The 20,302-nt window shown below is 41.6% G+C and overlaps 1 protein-coding gene across 1 annotated transcript in view; it reads left to right on the plus strand.

Annotated features, from left to right (window-relative positions):
* FARSB (phenylalanyl-tRNA synthetase subunit beta) overlaps positions 1–15,559 on the plus strand; it is a 34,976-nt gene extending 19,417 nt beyond the window's left edge. The window contains exons 16-17 of the mRNA XM_051781440.1: positions 1,439–1,591; positions 15,287–15,559. Coding sequence (XP_051637400.1) covers positions 1,439–1,591; positions 15,287–15,438 — 305 coding nt within the window. The 3' untranslated portion in view covers positions 15,439–15,559. The remainder of the gene's footprint in view (positions 1–1,438; positions 1,592–15,286) is intronic.
* Positions 15,560–20,302: the final 4,743 nt, after the last annotated feature.

Genomic DNA, 20,302 nt, shown 5'->3' on the forward strand with positions numbered 1-20,302 from the left:
TGGAGGCTCTGCCCCTGTGTTTTCCTGTACTTTTTAACCTGTATTTCTAGTCATTTGTTAAATGTTTTCCTGTTTAGTTTCTGACAGATTTTTTGTTACTAACTGTTTAGTTGGAGCAAATAAACAAAGTGTAAATTTCATTTACTCTCTGATTTCTTATGTGGTAGGTAATAACATGAGTTCAGGAAATACTCATGAGTGTGAAAGTTTCTGCTGCTATTTCAGCTCACCCTGTGTCATGCACGAAGATTGGCTATGGGGAGTCAGACTAAAGCTCATTTAACCCAGTGCCCTGCCTGTAACTCCTGCTAAAAGTGCTTGTCAGGGGAGAAGCATGAGAGCAAGTACACAGAAATCATTCTTTCAGAGAGCTCCCTGTTGTCTGGCCACAAGTAGCTCAGGGACTTCCCAACATAACACGGTTCTTTGTGCTAAGAAGTAGTAGATTTATCTGCTATGAACTTCATCTGCCTCCTCAGAGCTGTGTAAGCTCCTGGCACCCACAAAATCCTGTTGCAGAGAAGTTCCACTACTTCACTCTATGCTGCCTGAAGAACCCAGTCCTTTTCTTGTTTCTTGCTTTGGGTTTGGTTCCTCTTGACTTTAATGAAAATGCTGAAACCCCCTCAAAAGTAGACCACAGTAGTCCTAAAGAGTGTGTAGTGCAATGAAGTAGCCTCAAGGTACAAGTATAACAACATACTACCACATACTAATTTTGAAAATTTAAAAAAAGGGAGACCTATTTTGCTGAAATCAATAATGTAAGAAGGAATAGGGCAGGGTTCTTGCTTAAGGAACTGTCACAAGTGGGAGATACTTGTGTCAGTCACTGTCTTGAGTTTGTGCAGTGTAGCACAATTTTCATAATCACTTGGTTTCAGGGATATCCAGGATGATCACAAAAACCATCAGTTGTGATTTGAAACCCTCTGTGAATTTAGATCTTTTCACAGATCACCACACTAATGTTATTACTCATGTCAGGTTGTGGGCTGGGTTTTTTTGTAGTGGTAGTTGTTCTGCAGCCGAGTTCTATAAATATTTAGCTTTCCCCCCAGCATCACAGGTTTCTCTATGCTTACTGAGTATTTGCATTTTGGCTAGTCCATTTTAAATTTCTTTAACACTTGACTATATGCTTGGTACCTGTCACTGCACAGAAGATACTCCTATGTAACAACCCTCTTTCCTGCCCAAGGAATAGGGTACTTTAAATCTTTCTTTACATTTCTGACTGTGAGAGCCCAGTGGGTTAAAGAAATACCATTATTTCCTCAGATTACATGACAAGTGTGTCAGAGAAGCCATTTTACGTATTTATTTCTCCTTTCAGCCACAAGTGCCTCACAGTACAGCAGAAGAAAACTGATGCAAAAGGCAAGGTTGAAAGTGTGATAAAGTTCCCAGATAGAGTAATTGTTTCCTCCTCCTTCAGATGTCGGTGCAAGAAACTACAGACATTTATGCGCCATTTACTACAACAAAAGCCCGGGCTTTGAGATTATCCATGGTTTGCTGGACAGGATCATGCAGGTTCTGGAAGTACCACCAAATGAAGAGAATGGCTACACAATCAAGGCAACTGAAGGTAAGGAAGACAGAACTAAAGTGTACAGCAGAGGTTGTTCTGGAGCTCAAATGTTCCTCTGCAGTCTGAGGTGAATTTTTGGTTGTTCTCAGCAGTAGACACTGAAGATTAATATCATTATATATGCTGTCATTCTGAGGCATGATGAAATGATAGTGAAAAGGCATTAATGGCATTCACTGATTGTAGGATGGGATTGCTGTATTTCTGTGAGCTATTCTGAGTAGTTTTATGTAGTTTGTGAGTTGACAGCCTTTTAAGGACACTTATAGTAAAGCAAATGCCATGAGCATCCTGGACTGTTTATAATGAATTAATCTGCTGATGGCAAGGGTATGTAGGAATTCACTGAACTGATGAATATGCCAGACACCCACTGTATGCTCCTTGGATAACAGAGGCTGGAAAAGACAACTTCTTACAGCTTATCTTTTAGTTTAGAGCTTTATCCATAGCTTTTTTTCCTATAGGTACGCTTTATTTATACATTCATGTGAAGGTATATGCCTTATATATCTTTTATTCAGCCTTTGAGACTGACCCTGCTGCTTAGACAGTTTTATAACAGCCCTCTTCCTTCTCCATACAGGGTGAGCTGCATATGAATTAAAAATAACATCCTTAAGTGCAGAATCTCCTCTGTGTATGTGCCTGTGCATGTAAGAGAGAAAGCAAGCAGGTTGACCTGATTACTTCATTGAGAGAGCATAGGCTGATGGAAGAGAGCAAGCACCAGCACTCATCTATTCTGCTGCCTAAAATAACAGCATAGAAAATACAAAATAGAAAAGCAAGACTGCAGGGATGGCAACTATGATTCTTCCTACATGTCATGCACTGGTGTCCAGAGATAGGAGACACTGACTCAGCTTGCAGAAGTGCCTCCATTCTGCACTTCCTGGGGCAGAGGCACAGGGTCCCTGACAGCCTGACCGAGCTCGCCTGTTCACAGACCTTTAATGGAAAATTGTCAGATATATCCCTGTTCTGCAGTGTGCTGCCAACATCACACTTCAGCTAAGCAGTCTTCTGGCACTTCAGTGCACACTTCTCTCATATGTACTGACGCATCTTCCCTCTCCTTTTTTTAAGAAAGTACTGTTTTGCTCAGTATTATTTAGACAGACTCTCAAAGGGTTTAGTAGAATATTGCTAATAGGATTCCCAGGTTGACCACAGGAATGTTTAATACAATTATACTTCTTATTCTAATTCTACCAAGCACCGAATGGGTAATAGCAAAGCTTCATATTTGGAAAGGGGGTAGTGGTAGTGGGGAGTTAGAAGAGCCTCTGGGAGCTGGGTACTCAGCTGTCATTGAAGTTAAACCAAACTGCTGTACGCCTATTAAAATTCTTCTGTAGCTGCTTTTTGAATAGACATATCAAGAGTTTGCTTTAATACTGAAAAATATTTGCAGGTGGTTTTATATTCTGTATTGTAACATTTCAGCTGGCTGCAAGAAACAGGAAAAAGATCTCAAAAATAATCCTAACACAAGGAAGAAGTTATTTCTAGATATTAGTGCTGCTCAGTATTCCTGATGCTGTGAGATTTGTAATGCTCATTCAAAATCCCTGCATTCTCATGACATTACTCCACAATGCATTTAGTGTAAAGGGTGGATTATGCCTTGTCATGTGCAATATATTACAAGCAGTTTGTGGCTGTTGGCTATAGCCAGAAAAAAGTGTCTACTACTTTCTGTTTCATCAGTGATTCAGAAACTCTCGTGGGATGGCACATAGATTCCTTGCAGTTCTCCTGACATTGGAATTTAACCTTGGTAACAATGCAGATGGCTGATACTCCAATGCCATAGCAAATGCAGCGTCACTGCACCAACTTATCTTCAAAGACCTTCACTGCAGAGATGGTTGGAAGTCAAAGTAGTTGGGGAATTTTGTGTGGGGCTTTTTGTTGTTCGTTTGTTGATTATTTTTGGGTTCTTTTAAACTTGCTTCACAATCTGTCAATTGAGCATGTGCCAGAGTGAAAATGTCAGCAGATGATAGAGTAAGGTCAATTGCTGAATGAAAAAAAAAAAGATATCCTTTAACATCTTAAGAGACTGCAGGATACTGAAATAATTCATGAGAACACTGCAAGTTACTTCAGAGGTTTTAAAATCAGGACATTACACATGGCAGGGATTTTTAGATGCATCTCTATGGAGCCTGCTTTTTTATTGCCTGTGCCAAATTTAAAATTTATACAGTGAGAAATGGGTTTATCCTGTGACTGGTTTATTCCCTGATTTAGAGAGATTTAGAGGTACTTTCTCTGTATGTAATTTTAAGCAAAACTTGAGACTAGCGAGCAACAGAGTGTAAAAGTAGAGTTTTAGTCCAGTTGTTTTTATTCCTTGTGTAACTGATTAAAATAGTTCCAGTGATTATTGAAAAACATTACAGGGAATAAAATATTGCTCTGAACGAACAACTGAGAATCATGGCTAGGCTTCACGAACAAAGATTTGGGGAACAACTGAGAATAGACAGAGATGTATTGGGGACATGTTTGTCACTTTCCCAAATTCACTTTGAAAAATGAAATGCCTGTACTGTAGTCCTGTTTGGTCCATATGTGCAAATCACGGTTATTTAAGCTCCTTCTGTTCCACCAACACCTAAGTGCCCTGTGATTTGACCTTAAGGTCAGAGTCTTTTTGCCTTCGTAGCAACACCTGTGAAAAAAGTACAGATGCTAGAAAATATGGGTGAAATTGTGATGTTCCCCTGGCCTTTGCACTAGGGTTTCGTGTAATCTGAGCTAGGTGATAAATGGAGAAGAGCTGTTTAGAGCAGCCTTAAGGAAGAGAGGGTTTTGAGTGACTGAATTCAAGGATTTCAACATACATTTGGCACTCAGTGCCTTTCAGTTTCTTAAAAGCTACTAATGAAACCTTTTGGGTTTTTTTCTTATTGCCTCTAAACACACAAAATTAAAGTTTTAAAGGCAGAATTCTGAAATACTACCCATTGTTTTAAAATGCACAGAATTAACTTTTTGATGTGGTAGTGAATCCTACTGGCCAAGAAAAGCATTTTGGTTTTTCTCTTTGTTTTATGGCATAGGCACCCATAATCAAACATAGATTGAAAAGAGTACATTGAATCAATCCTCAAATTTGTATGTGCTCCATAATAAAAAATTTTTGCATAAAACTTTTGAGATTTTAGCCAGTTCCATACCATTAATAAAATGTAAAGATCAGTGTGAATGTGTATGATTAGGAGGTAAACAAATAGAATCAAACTTTTTAGAATATAAAAATATGGGTAGAAAAAGACAACAAATATGGTCATACGTTGTCAGGTAATTTCATAACATCATTAAATTTTTAGTTCACTTTCATGGCTTTCAGTTCCCTTGAATTGAAAGCTGGAGGCATTCTGATTATTGTATTGGAAGGTATTCCTAATTTCAAGTTTTAATCTCTTCAGGAATGAGTATGTTTTCTGCAACATTTTAGTGATCCTGTGCTTCTGGATGACCATCTGAGATGACTATTTTCTTCCAGAATTCAGGACAATGATCACAGGAGGTGCTGTTAATCATGGGATTTGGGTCCATAGTAAAGTCTCACTTAGGCTAAGAAGAATAAAGAAGGGCTTAGTAAATACTGACAGCAGATTATATATCACAGCCTTCAAAGGAGTGGTGTGAAGTCTAAGGTGTAATTATCCTCACTCTTAATGTAACATTTAGAACGACTGTCCCTTATTTAAGAAGAAACCCCTCGTTTTACAGTACCTTTGAAGTGCCTCCCTACTTTGCAAATGGAATGTAATTGGGCACAAACTGTTTTAAAAGGGAAAACAATATCCCTATTTTATAAAAAAGAAGCAATTAGGTTCACAAAAAGTGAAAAATCTATATATAAAGAAAAAACCTATATATATGCATGGATACTGCTTCACTGTCTCCCCCACTGCCTTCCATGGTAAAACTGAAGTAGCATTAATGTGAAAACAAGCAATCCCTGAATAGTGTCAGCTTGTGACATGAGCTACTTTTTTGTACATGATTGATTCTTATGGATCTCAGCTAACTCTTGGATTTATTAATATTTTTTTAACTAAATGTTCATGCCATTCATTCTTTTAGGGTAATCATCAGCTTAGCAAAGCTGGGAGGTCAGTCTGTTTGTGTTCAGCATAAACATGTGCATAATAAATGCATACTAACTCTTGCTTCATTCAGTAACTGACAATTGTCTTTAAAAAAAAAAAAGAGAAACTGCACTCCCTTCTTTTTATTGCCCTTATTTAATTAAATGAAAGGTGTGGTAAAGTGTAGAAAATTTTAATTCCACAGTAAATCATAGTAATAGCTTCTCATTTAGTAAGGTTTAGCTGTGAAATTAGAGGTGTAATAGTTATCTCCATAACTAAGAACATCAGTAAACATTTGCTTTTATAATAATAATTATACAATAAACAACTTTAAAAGAAGATTTAGACCGTGAACCTCAATTCACAAGACAAGAGGAGGGAAATCTGGGACTAATTCCAAGTTAGGTGGATAGAATGGAACCACAGCATCTATCTCTAGTGATCAGTTTAAACTGGGAGACTACAATCTGTACAGATGTTTAATGCCCATGTTGAACTTGGCATTATTGATGCCTGGTTTATTTTAAGAAATCGTAGCTTGATTGCTTTTAATGGCAATCCTGGCCTTTCAGCTGCCTGTCTTGGCAGCCACTGCATTGCTCACAGATGTCAACAATTGTCTATTTACTCACAGATAACTAAAGGACATAAGCCAATTTTACTATGAAGCCTCCAGATATCATTTCTGACATACTAGGAGATGCCAAACAATTCTTAATTCATTTAACTGGCATTCAGAAATAGATACTTTATAGGTGCTATTGCATCCTTGTAATTGTATTTATAGTATTTCAGATTACAAGTTTGGTAGATAATCAGGTTTCTTTGAAAACATCTGTTCTCAACAAAAACATATCAGCTGGTAATTCAATATATTCAAGTCCTCTTCATTTCACATTTGCCAATTCCTAAGATTTATTTTTTTGTCACCCAGGATCAATCTAGATCATCCACCTTGGAATATTGGCACTACATTAATGTTTTTCTAGTACTACTGAATTCCCAGTATTGTTACTGTAAGTTAACAGCAGCAGGCAGGATATTTGCTTTGAGAACTGTACCATAATTCTGACACCTAAGACTCCTAGTGTCTCAGAAACATCCTAATCCTGGTAGATGTAACCAGACATATTCTTAATTTTTTTTTTTCATATTCAAGAATACCTTTCCCCCCCTGCCTGGTGAAAAGAAATATTTATTAAAAACCTAATACATTTCTATCTCATGAAAAGTTAAGCCAGTCTTGTTAGCAAATGAAAACATCATAACAAGTCTAACAGATAAAAATATTTCTTGCATCAGGAGTTTTAAATGTCTGGCACAGCTTTACTTTATATAATTGTAGATTTAGGTCATTTCCATGTTTTCTGTCTGTTTCCTTACATTTTTAAATAGAAAATTACTTCTTAATCATAAACTATATTTTTCATGTTGCAAAGCCTTCTCTAGAAAAGAAATGATTCATCCAAGCCAGTAGCAGAAATAGCAGCAATAGCACATCTCCTTTCTCAGTGAACAGGGGCAGTGATCTAAGCACTGAGGGTCAGGGTGTTTGATCCTTCAATTCCATTTTCACCTGCACACCTGCTATAGCTAGAGGCAAACTAAGTGTGCATATGCTTTCATTTTCACTACTATATTAATATTAATGCTAGCAAATGGGAACATGTCAATTTTATGCTTTATAGTTAAGCAGTTTCTCCAGTCTGGTGTGATTTTTCAACTGTGATATGGGAGCAGAGGGGCAGTGCTTCAAATTTAATCTTACTTTTTTTTTTTTTTTAGTGTCTGCAATTACATTTTAAACAAGAATTTGCAAGATATTGGCTCAAAGTTTTAGATCAATGTGAATGCAGGTTCCAAAGACTTCTGTTGCCCGTGGTGGAGGAACTGACTTTATCGTGGCTCATGGTTTATATGTTAGAAAACAGTAGATAAACAAAGAAATGCTGAGCTAGGTCAGGCTGAGCCCAGTACCTGTGCTGGGCACAGACCCTCCTGGTTGGGGACCTGAAGCAGAACAGCCATATTTGTGTCAGGCCCTGGTCTTGGGTGAGCTCACACTCAGCCAGTTCAGGTGTTTCTGTTCCTGGTGGAGCAGCCGTGGTGCTCCAGCCACGAGGCCTTGGTTTGCAACAGAAACCCTATCTGCTAAAACTTGAGTGATTAACAGTTCCACTGACTGCTGGAGTTCATCTTTTCATTATGTATTATTCCATGCTAGTTTGTCAAGTCATTTCCTGAAGGGCATGAAATGTGGTAGCTGTGAAAGCCAACATCAGGTGGCTGTTAGTTATCTCAGCAAGTGATGTCAGGTCACTGGGAGGGGAGGGCAGCTCCATCTGAGACATGAGGTGATTAAACAACATACAAACTAAGTATGACATACTAAAGTAGACTTGCAGACTGACTGAGTGCTGGTTCTCGTTATTCTCTAATGCTTGTGTGAAAGCAGAGCCTAAAAGCTAAAACTGCTGCCTTACTGCGAGTACATAAAGTTCTACCCCCTACCATAAGGAATATGGTTTATTGTTTCCTAGTTTCTGACAGACTGTGATGTTTGCAAGGATGAATTATTCCTTTAGATATGCAAAGAGAGATAAAAAACAGTCATGGAACAGAAAGAAATTAAGGTTTTTAATACTGAAAGCTTTGTGTTCTCTGACTCAAGTGAAATAGCAAGACATCTAAAAAAAAAAAAGAAAAAAAAAAGAGTGAGCTTCATCTGGGATTAGGAATTCCCTAGTTTTATCAATACAATAGCTGTGACACAATACCAGCTTAGATTTGTGACTTTTAGAAAAGACAAGGTATAATATTTCAGATAAATCTGGATAAATCAGATAAAACAGGCCTAAAAGCAAAGGTTAGCTGTGTAATGGTAACTGTGCAGTGCAACTAAACTCCAGTGTAGAATTGCTGTTTCTCACGACTGCCCCACAAATGCAAAGTTTTTGAGCTTTAGACACAAACACTGATTTCTAGAAAAACACATGGAATTTGATAGATTTCTTTCTAGGTTTCCTGCTGTAGTTTTTCTGTACGCAGTATTTAAACAACCACACTGGGACTCCAGCACTGAATAAGAGAAACACTGTTACCCAAATCAGTGACCCAAAATGTCTGTGTTCCTTTAGCCTCAGCATCCACCCAAGTATTACTCTCCATTAGGAAAGGCAGGAACACAGTGATACAGCTTAAGTATCTGAGACTGCTGTAATCCTGAGGATAACATGGGCAGATAAAGAGGTTCTCCAAACCTATTGCATTCTTAAACCACTTCCTGACATCCAGCAACACCAAACACCCTTCGTTTCTAGAGCAATAATGAAAAATAAGTCAGGCTTATAGGGTTGTAGTATGAGATAGAAGAGTTAATTTTTCTCACATCCTCCCTGAGATACAAATTAATAAAAACACAGCCATTGACTTAGTTGTAATACGAGATGATGATTAATTGACTGACCACTGCAGATTTGTGGATGATTCTCCATGTTCCCTAGTCTCATTGTCTGCACAAGGACTCTAATATTCAGCTCTATTTTTGGATATCCAGTGTACCAGTCCAGGTAAATAATTGACTGTCACTCTACCCTCTTCTGTTATGCCCTGTATGAGGAGGCTTTTGAAAAAGGAGATTGTCAGAATGAAAAATGTCCTTTAGACAAGGACATATTCATTCCCATCATAAAGATATTTCTTCTGTCATTTTTGTCAGGTGTTAATTATTTTCCTGAGGGGGAGAATTAAGGCACATACCTGAAATTTGATTGTACTACTTTGAATTTCCTGATATGTCATTACAGTTAGGTGTGATCTGGGGAGTGGCAGTTGTTGTGGCACAGCTGTAGTCAGGATTTACAAACCAAGGGACTAAAGTAATAAATATTCCACTGTTCCCAAAGTATGGTTTTTCTGGGCATGAGGATATAAGGGGGAAGAACTGCAGACAGTGTGCAACTTAAAAGAACAATTGGTCTCAATGTGTTCCAAAAATCATGCCAGATTTGAGATGTCTGTGATTTTAAAAAATTAGCTGAAGGTAAATTATCCCACAGAGATATGATTTTTAGGTTGCTGTTTTGCATAAGGTTCTGGGAGCTTGGCTGCACTGTGTGCATGGGCAAGAAAAGGTGCCTTTTAAAACACTGCCCAGTCTGATAGTGTCCTCTGACTCTGCATTTGATTTGTATTATCTGCCAAAAGAAAGAATTGGTCGAAAGTGTGAAGAACCTGATCCTAAACCCAACATCTAACCTCACAAAACTAAATTCCACCCAGTCCAGCACAGGCAAAATACTTCACCAGGTGAGTCAGGATGAGGTAGTGAAAGGGCAGCTGGACGACTAAAGGGGAAGAGAATTAAGATGAAAGACTACTGAGGCCAGATGAGCTCTGCTCTGTTACCTTCTTAAGCTTCAGCTTCCAGTGTTCCTTCAAATTACAGGAACAAACAAGTGGGTCTGAAGGCTTAGTGCAACTGTAGGCCTATAATACTACTTTAACCTATTTCTTTTTGAAAGGAAGGGAGAGTAAGGTAGAGAAAAGAAACTGTGCAAGGTGTTTGACAACAGAGAGTGCAGGGAACTCAGAGCTCTTTGAGGGTCAATTAGCCAGAAAATGTGCTAAAGACTACATGCTCTGTTGGATTATTGGCCAAAGAATTACCCCAGAGCAATCAAAGTGGCCCTGTTGCCTGAATACAGAAAGGCAATTACGGATTTTGAGGACATGCTACAGAAGCTTTAATTAAAGGTATTATTTCTACATCACTGAACATTGGAAATTAAATTCTTACTTGCAGCCATGAGAAGTAGCTTTTGTCTTTTACTGGCGTGTAGTATGTCAGCATAAGACACGGCTGGCTTTGGCATCTCTTCTTTAGGAACACATATTGTATTTCACCCCACCCCTTCTCCTAACTACCAATTATAGACCCGACATATTAAGAGGTGGATTTCCATTGCTAGACCTTCAGGCTTCCTCTGGCATTGTCTAGGTCTCAATCAGCAAGGACAATACAATCTGACTAAATTTCAAGGTGAAGTTTATGAAGTACTACTACTGTGCAGAGCAGAAAGGATTTACATATCGAGAATGATAAATCTGTTATCCTTAAAACAGAAGGTATAATAAACTACAATTTTTAAATTAATTTTGACTCTCCACAAACAACCAGACAGACCTACAAGAGCAGCCTTTCAGTATGACTGCACTAGCAGCAAACACAGTGCCTTCCTTGCACACCTACCAAGAGTGGGGCCTCCAGCTGTGCTTTAGTGGCTGCCTGACTAATGAAAGCTTCCTTCAGGAAGACCATACTCTTCACAACCATACTGTTCTTGATGGCACTGCCTAGACAGATAAGACAAACTCTATGATGAACTCCTGCTCAAAAGCTGCAGGTCACAGCTGCTAATGATTCTGGAAAGGCTCCTTTTGGCATCAATGCTTTATTGAAGCCTTAGAGCACTGGGCTTCACCTTATGGTGTGATTTATTCAAACAAGGTAACACTGTGCATTTTTTTATGGACTCCCCATATGTGCAAGTAGCATCAGCACCTGTCTTTCACACAGCCTGGACTCTCACTCTATAAAGTTTTTAGTTTACTTCAGAAGTTGAAGTCACATAACACTGTCTAGTACAAAACACAAGCTTTGCTAGAAATCTAAACCACCATTGCTATTTACTTGATAACACAAGAAACACACAAATTAGGATAAAAAACATCCTTACCTTTGTTTCCTGGTTATTTTGATGTACCCTCAGGTTTGCTGCCCTGCTCCATGGGTTGTTCAAGCCCTCCTGCAGCCTGTCCTCAGCACAGGTTCCTCCAGCTCAGGTCTCCTTTTGTGGTAGTGGTTGGTCCCTCAATCAAAGCCCTCCCCCCCCAGCTGCAAAATGATTGTTCCTTTTTCCCCCCCTGCTTTTTGCTCAGGTGTTTCCTGTTTCTTCTGAGATTTTTTCCTTCTTTATGTGCTTCCCTTTCACTGTCTGAATTTTTTAATCTGAAATTTACATTTGCTCCAAATTCCGGTGCCTTGGCAACCAACATTACCCAGTCCAGTGCCTGAGACAACCTCCTTCTCTCTCCACCTGTGTGGTCAAAGGAAGAGTTCCTAAGATGAGGAAGGCTTTAGATCCCCCATGTGGGATGCAGTCTGGAGGTCCTTTTGGCAGGCAGGAATATACTTTGAAGCATTCTGTAGTGCAGCCAATTATCATAATAATAGTTCCATTATTAACCAGAGTTCATAAACTCTCTGTAAACCTGTTCCTCAGCTCATGTTTCTTTGGTGCAAGAGCCAAGTGTTAGCTGGACAGATGGGGGCTCTAAAGCTTTTAACAGGTTCTTTCATTTTTATTTGCTTATTGTCTGATCTTTTCCAGTCACAGAATTATGCCCTGCAACTGCCATGTCTGCAAAGCATTGGGCACAATGGTGACTGCCCTGTGAAGTAGCCAACATTTCAGGGTTAGCTTAACCAGAAATGGAAAGGTACTTTGAAGGTCCTATTGCCTGCACTTTGGGGACCAAAATGTTCCCCCTTCATATTAACTATCTATTTTCCTCTTCACTGCAAGGAAGTGCAAAGAAAAGTAACATCATGGTCCAGCATAAGTTGCTGCATGAGATGGAAAAATACTGCTGAATGTCTAACCTGTAGCCTGGAGCACCATGTTTGGAGCACACTGAATGTTTGGTTTCACAGCAAAGGCCTTCAGCCAAATCAACAGCTTGTCCCACACTCCTTCCCCCTCCAGGTGTGGAGCCAGTCACCACCTCCTTCTGGCAGTAGTGATTCAGGTCCCTTTGCCACGGAGCTGTGCTGTAAGCTCATGGGGAGAAGGGATAAATTTTATCAGTGTTGAGATTCCAGCTAACATAGTCTTCACTTTATGCCATAATCACTAAGCCATTTCATAGTTTTTGGTGCAATGGCATGAATTGCTTTCAGGTTTCAAAATTTATCACAAATGCATGTTATTTAGTTAAATGCAAGGAAACTTCTCCTGAAGTTAACATTCTAGGGAAGGTCAGTAGTGGTGGATGTGAGGGTTGGATAAGGCTTCAAGTCCCCCCACCACTTGTTCAGCTACTGCCTGACTTCTGACTGGGAGACCAACAACTGGTGATGCCTGGATAGCAGAGCATTTCTTGTGCCTGAAAACTTGACAGCGTTTCACACAATGGGAAGTGCTACAGATCTGGGAAACTGCCCTTGACAGATTGACTGAGTGCAGTATTATTTGAGACCCCATCAGATGTCTATAAGTTTAAAAACAGTTGAGTCTCATGATATAGTTGGGTCTAGATGTGCAAGAAGATAAAATAACTTTCCCAAGACTACAGACAAGGCAGCTCAGAAGAACAGACAAGTCAGACTCATAGCTTTTTAACTGACCATACTGTCAGAGATCTTTTTTCCTATAAATTTATAGTGGGGTACCATGCCAACCTTATTAACTTGTGCTTGGTTCTTGCTCTTGTACGAGTTTAATCTTACAGTCCAGTTTCTAAAAGAATGTCACTGTATGCTGCTCACATCTTTGGGACAATACTGGCTTTATTCACAAATAGGAAAGCCTTTGCCACTGACTAAAAGGGGACTTTATTTTTAGGTTGTGTTTTCACCCACAATCTGCAGAGTGATCTGTATGGCATTTGTCTCTTTTCTAAATTTGTTTCATCAAGTTTTATTTTAACACTTGTTTTGAATAGTGCAGTTTGGCAGTTCAAGTGTCTGTTTGGCTGGAGTCATGTGCCAGTAACATCCAGGGTGAGATAATTTCACTGTTGTATGTCCAGTGTAGGTAGTAGGTATGTGCTTGTAGCTAAGACTGGAATTGGATCATTTAAAAGATGAATATTTTTTAAAACAGCCTTTAAGTAATGTTACTGTGGTCATTTGCTACTGCCATCAGATTTCACAAGGTAGCCAAAACTGACGTAAGATATTTAAGTTAATTTGCTCTTGCAGCAGCTTGGGCAAGAAAAAGACCCAACTGCTGTTCTTGTAGCTGCAGGTTACAACTACAAACCTCACAGGAGATACTTCTTAAATGAATTATTTCCATTGGAGAGCTAACGAAGAATATATCTCTAGACTTGACCACTAGTGATCAGAGTGTCACAGAAGTGTTCCTGAGGTTTGAGATTCATTTGGACCTTTATTGCCTTTTAATTATCTCCTTTTTCACATAGTAAAGTGTCCTGGGCTTATCCTGAACCTTAAGTAGTATTTGGAACAACCAGAGAGTAAGTTGCTGTTAGGAAGTTCTTGTGACCTTTTTTCAGGAGGTAGAGGATGCTGAAGGGCAGGGAGCAGGAGTGGGAGCAGCTCCTCAGCTCTTGTCTTCACACTGGCACAGAAGCAAGTACAGCATCCCCACTGATGCAACCCCACACACCCCCAATAACTGTCTCCTTCTGGTAGAAGATGCTTTGTTGGGTTTTAGCTAAAGGTGCAGAGCACAGGGTGAGGGCAGGGAAGCTGACTGGTCCCCAGTGCTGACCCTGCTGACTTGTTTAACTTCTGAGTGGAAATCCAGTAAAGAGGCCTTCCTCTCTGCAAGGGCAGCAGCATTAAAAACATGGTGGAGGCAGCTTTCTGAGGAGGATCTGTAGGATGCAGTGGCCTTGTTTCATCCTCTCTCCTTTCCTCCTTTGAGATCACAGCATCAGCTGCAGCACTACTCACTGGATATCCCACACCCTGTGCCTTGCTTCCACACACTTGTTCTGGAAGAGGTCGTTTCAGAAGGAGCAACTTGCTGGTTTGGTTTGGGTTTGTCTTTTGAAGGGCTATCAGGTGAAAATGCCTCTCAGCTCAGACCAAAAATGCAAGTGTAGCTGCTCTAGACAAGCTTGAACACATTGCTGGTATAGGCACCATGCAGAGGGAAGTTCCCATGTGGGAAGGCTTTCCATGAAAAAGTCTGCACAGCTCCTCCAAGTTCTTCATGGCAAATTCAACTACTATTTTTTTAAAACTTCTAACTAACACTGAAAACCTGGGACTTGGGTTGAGGTAAGAGGAAGGTGATCTTTGACTTCCTTGGAGTTGTTCATTGTTTCACAGTTTTACAGTGTATAGGAAACTGCCTAAAAGCTCTTCTCCAGATGAGGAATGTAGGTTGTTTCTAATTATGTGACATATAATCAAGGATGACATGCCTACTTACCCTTTAAATGACAGCAAGCTTTATTTCCTTAAACAGACTAAGGTGGGAAACATTCAGGTGTTAAATAGCCCAAAGGCTGCAAAAGTTCCTTATTTCAGTAGCCCTCCGACTCGACTTAACTGTGCTAATTTCTGTTGCAGGAGCAACTTAGTCAAAACAACTGGAGTGTGAAAAATGCCCACGCTTTGGGCTTCACATTTTATTTTTAACTCAGTGTTTTCTCATTCTCTATCAATCATGACAACTGTTAATGCAAGAAAGTGAGAGCCCCTTCTTAGCATCTCGGCACAGAGAACAGTTTAATACTGAGAGCTTTGTTCTGCACGTTAAATGCCTATTGACTTCTCTGGCCCAAAGAAACATTGATTTTTCTCTCACTTTCTTTACAGGCTCTGCTTTCTTTCCTGGTCGCTGTGCTGAGGTCTTTGCCAAAGGTCAAAGCATTGGGAAACTTGGAGTTCTACACCCTGATGTTATCACCAAGTTTGAGCTCACCATGCCATGCTCTGCCCTGGAGATCAATATTGAGCCCTTCGTGTGAAGATATGACTTTTATCCTCCGACAGCTGTCCACTGTCACATGCAGCACCCTCTGGTCTTTTGTCTCCCCCTCGGGGGACATCGGCTGGTGCTTTTATGTTCCAATAAACTAGAAAAACAGCCCCTGTCTCCCTGAGTAAATGTGTTCCTTACAGTCAATCTGGCTGGCTTCTGCAGGGAAAGAATGTGGCATCTCGGACTAGGCTGTGCCATCAATGTTTTTAAAGGGCAGGGGGGAAGAAACAAGTTGGGTCAAAGCCCAGTGTTTTTCAAGAGAAACGTAATGGCAGAGCACATGATTAGTTTTCAAAATCAGAAATGTTCCACAGACACAGCTTCATACTGTAACTGATTATGGCTGCATAACAGGAATCTCATTCTTTTCTTATTGCATGAAATAAGATAATTGATTAGAGCAAATGTTGAGTGAATGTGAGCAGAACTAAGGAGTTGAGCTTTTATTCTGTACGGTTGTCATGTGCTCATCAATGGCTGGGGGAGGAAAATAAACTTGTTTCATGAAAACCAGAGCTATTTTGTAAGCAAGATGTGTGTAATATCTGCTCCCCTACTCCAGACATAACTGTTGATCCTTTATCATTCTAAATTCAGAAAGGAGAGGGGGTGGAATTAAATTTTTTCATGGTTGATGTAAGCCTAGCGATTTTTGAAGCGCCAAACCAAACTGGGGAAGTGCATTTAAGAGCATATGCCCGTGGTCTTTTGCATGAGGAGCAGAGCACTATCAAAGCCTTTGTCCTTCTGGGGCTGGCATGTTTGTCTGCAGAAGTCAGCGTGGGCCCGCTGCACTCACACCCCGCCGGTGGCTTTCTGGCCCCCAGCTGCACGGGGACCACGCAGCTTTGGGATAGGATTACTTCCCTTGAAGTTTTGCCCCTGCCAATACATGAGAACCTCTCATGGGTCAGGCTTTTCCTTCTAGGTGGCTTTCTGGCAGCAGTTATGCCGCAGCCTGGCGCATTGTGCCTCGGCTCTCTGGGAAAATGAGAAGCTCCATCCAGCACCGATGCCCAATCCAGCCTTTCTGTGGGAATGTCACTAAGTGGGTGGTCAGCTCAGTATGTTCAGGCAGCTCTTTACTCTCTGGCTTGTGAAGTTGGCTGTCCCTCCTATGCAATGTTATAACCATTGCTAATGGTTGCAGGCTAACAATAGCCAGTATTTTATGTTAGGTCTGTACACTGTGGCTCTTTTCCATTGGGAGAGCCAGATAGCCCCTGATCCCAGGAGGGGACTGTCCAAAAGTGGGCATCTGGGAGATGCTGGAGAAGGGTGTTACAATGACTGCCTCACTGAGCAGAGGGATATGCAATGGTGAGGTAAGCTCACAGTTTTACGAGCTGCATGCCTGCACACACCCATATCACTAGACCCACGAGGGCTTTTCAATGGCAGCCCCGTCAATAATCTTAACAGGTGGGAGGGCAACAGGCAAGGCTTTTTGGTATGAGTGCTAATCCAGTATGAAAAATGCACTACAGTTACTCATCTGGAAACCCTACGGTTCCCCCTCAGATGGAAGTGTAGATTTTAATTATCTCTGCATGACAGAAGTGAAATGAGAATATAGCTATTGCCATACGTTGCACGACTGGCTCCAGTGCCCACGGAGAGTGAGAAAACTGCAGCTCACATTTTAACTCTCCCAAGGGATTAGCCAGCTTGCCGTTTGCAGGATATATCTCTCCGTGGTGCCTACACAACTGTAACCAAGCAAGCTCGCAGTGTGGGAAGCAATCTGTAACGCAGATGGTAAGTATTAACCCCCCCTGTTTATTGGTGTGTCATGCACGGGGATTAGGACGACAATAAGGCAGATTTGCATTGCAGCAGAGTGCAGGCATATTTGCGTGCACTAAATATATTTCTCTACACAAGATTTTCTGACTCTTTGGGTGTCCCAATTCTCCTGTGAATTTACTGTCCTTTGAGTTTAAAGACCAGATTAGGCAGGGACTAAGGGCTTGAGCTGCAGTGGCATGTGTTGTGAGGCTTTTAGGGATCACTTCTTTTTCAAACCATTTGCCCATGCATTGGCAGCTAAGTGCACCACAAACGGGACACTAACTCTGTCCCAGGTAAGTACCATTACTTGCTAAAAGTGGAGGATGAGAATCAAGATAAAGGTTAAAAAACCCATTTGGAGCCCCTGGCCTCCCCAGCTAACTGTGGTGCCAGCAGCCTTGCAGGGGCTGCTGTAGCAATGAAATTCAAGCTTTGCTGTAGTGCTGTGCTCAGGATTAACCGTGATTCCTGATGAGTGGGGCACTTCATATAAGTCTGGTGTATTTATTGCAAGGCTTTGTCTTTCACAGCTCCAAACCAATTATCTGGTATTTACGGCCTGCTCATAGCTGTATGCAGAACTCGAGGTAGCTATCACCCAGCTTCATGCTGGAGTGAGCCATTGTGAGCATTGAAATTTGCTTTTACCCTTTGCTGTAGCCGTGGTCTCAGGCAAAGGCAATGTCTGCTGGTGGTGGTGGCTTCTGAGCAATTTTTTAACATCTTTTGAACTTGGATTTTCTTTTTAAAGAAAAGTTGGAAGTGGGATTTTTCACTACTGGTCCCAAATTATGGATTACTTTTGGCCTGCTCCTGCTGCCTGTGCGTACTGGGTCATCGCTGGGGATCTGAACACGAGCACAAAAGGATGAAGAGCTGGTGACAGAGAGGACAAAGCTGATTTAGGGTGCTGTCCAGGTAGCTGCCAGGTTCCATTCTGCTGGACACAAGCACCTCTGGGTTTGTCCTTGCTGTGCTTTGGAGCTGTAAAGGCGATTTTCCAAAGGAGCAGAACCCTGAGACAGCCCGACTGCAGCTCCCAGCACAGGCCCCTGTGCTCGCAGGTCACCCTGGCTATTGCACAAGAGTGTTTATGTAAAGGTGACACTTGGGACTGTTTCCATCTCCGTGCTGGCATTGTGCTTGCTTGCAATTCAAATCATTCTCGGTTTGGCAGGTGAGTATGGAACAGGCTGAGCAAAAGCACCGGGCGCTGCCAGGAGGCTGCTGGGGGGTCACGGCCTCTCACACGCGACACCTCTGACCGCCCGGTGACCTCGAAACCGAGCCTGGTGCAGGGCAGCCGGGTGAGCAGGGCAGCAGCAGGGTGGCAGCGGGACAGTGGGCAGGCTGGCCATCACTGCCAGCCCACTGCCAGCCCCAGCAGATGACAGGGGAAGCGATGTGCTCTGGCAGGAGCTGGAGCTGGAGCTGGCTGGCAGCAAGCGAGGGCCTTCCTTTACACGGGTTTTAGCAAATGTGCAAGATCCCATCCATACACTACTGAACTGCACTTCCACCCTGTGCAGAGAGGTACTCGCATTTCCTAACTTCTGCTTGTAGCACAGATATTAGAAGGGTCAAAACTGAAACTCAAACCGTTGTATTCTATCCCCTAAATTACATCCAGAAAAGCAAGGCGCAAGCCTGCTGCTGATTTTGCATAGAAATTTGGATGGATTAGGAAACTGGGGTCATGACAAAGTTACTGCTGGAAAGTTAAAGCAGAAAAATTCAGTGCTTGCTGCTTTGAGTTTTAATCCCTGCCAAAAGGTCCAATACCATTTTGCTGCTGGCAGAGTAGCTGGTTCTGCACTGGAAGGCTGTCACACAGAGATGCCCCACGACAGGAGGAAGGCTGGGTTGGCACCACACAACCAAAAAGTGATTTGCAAAGTGAGCATTTCAGCAGGCAGCCTCAAGGCAGGACAGAGTGGACTAAGCTAAGGGTGAGGTGCCTGCTACATCCCTCTCGACAGAATAACGAAGGAAACTTAGAAACAGATTGCCTTGCACCACCCCTCCAGCTGTAGGCAGCCACAGGATGGATACCTGTAGCACTGGACCAGGACAGACAGAATTCAACAGCCCAGGCTCCAAGGCTGATGCTCTAGAAGTTGCCTCCTATCCCGTTCACAACAAACACAGTGTTTTACTCTAAAATCTGAGCATGCCTACTCAAGAGGATTCAGCTGGTGACTTTGTGAGAACAGAACATGACCAGCAAAACAACCACAAAAACTCATTTTCTACCACCACACTGGAAATGCAGAGGCACACACGCTGCAGGGATGAAGGGGTGGGGAGCATTTCCACAGACAGCAAAGACACACACGGGTTTGCCATGAGGACCTGGTTAATGAATACAGAAAGGGTGAAGTCTCTTACCTTGTTAGAGGACTTGCCTTTCCAAGTCTGGCCCTGTGGGAATGGCTGTGGTCCCATGAGCATCCCACAAGCACAGATACAACACAGAGCCCAGCTGAAACCTGTGCCTGGCCCAGGTGGCCCAGGGATGTTGCAGCAATTGGGCTCACTCTCATCAGCTGTGGGCACTTAGGGCCCAGGGCCATGCCACTTCCAGGTAAGGCATGATGCTGAGGGGAGGACATGGCTCTATCTGGTTTCAAATACACATCCTTGGCCACAAAACCTTGTTGGGCTGCTCAGTGAATGCAAAATATTCTTCAGTTCATGGGTTGTCACACTATAATTGCACATGTTAACTTAAATTGGCTTCCTATTAACTGTTTAGTCTATTAGAGGTAGATATTGCAGGTGAAGAAGAAATAATCATTAGTAGGTCAGCAGTCTTTTTTTTATTTTATGTTTTAAAAAGAGCAAGATCTTGCTGTAGGAGCCAAAACTCTCAGCTGGACTGAACAGGAGACAAAGGGCCACAAGCAGGACAGCTTGGGAAGAGAGGTGCATGGTTGCACTTGGGAATCTCTTTAAACTGTGACTCATTCCCCTCACATCAGTCATTTACAAATAGCAATGGAGGGCACAAAATGAACAGACAAACACCAAACTCTGCAAAATAGATATATTTTAAAATT

The sequence above is a fragment of the Manacus candei genome, unplaced genomic scaffold (assembly GCF_025592945.1).
Source record: "Manacus candei isolate 608988 ecotype Guabito, Panama unplaced genomic scaffold, ASM2559294v1 h1tg000015l, whole genome shotgun sequence".
Lineage (NCBI taxonomy): Eukaryota > Metazoa > Chordata > Aves > Passeriformes > Pipridae > Manacus > Manacus candei.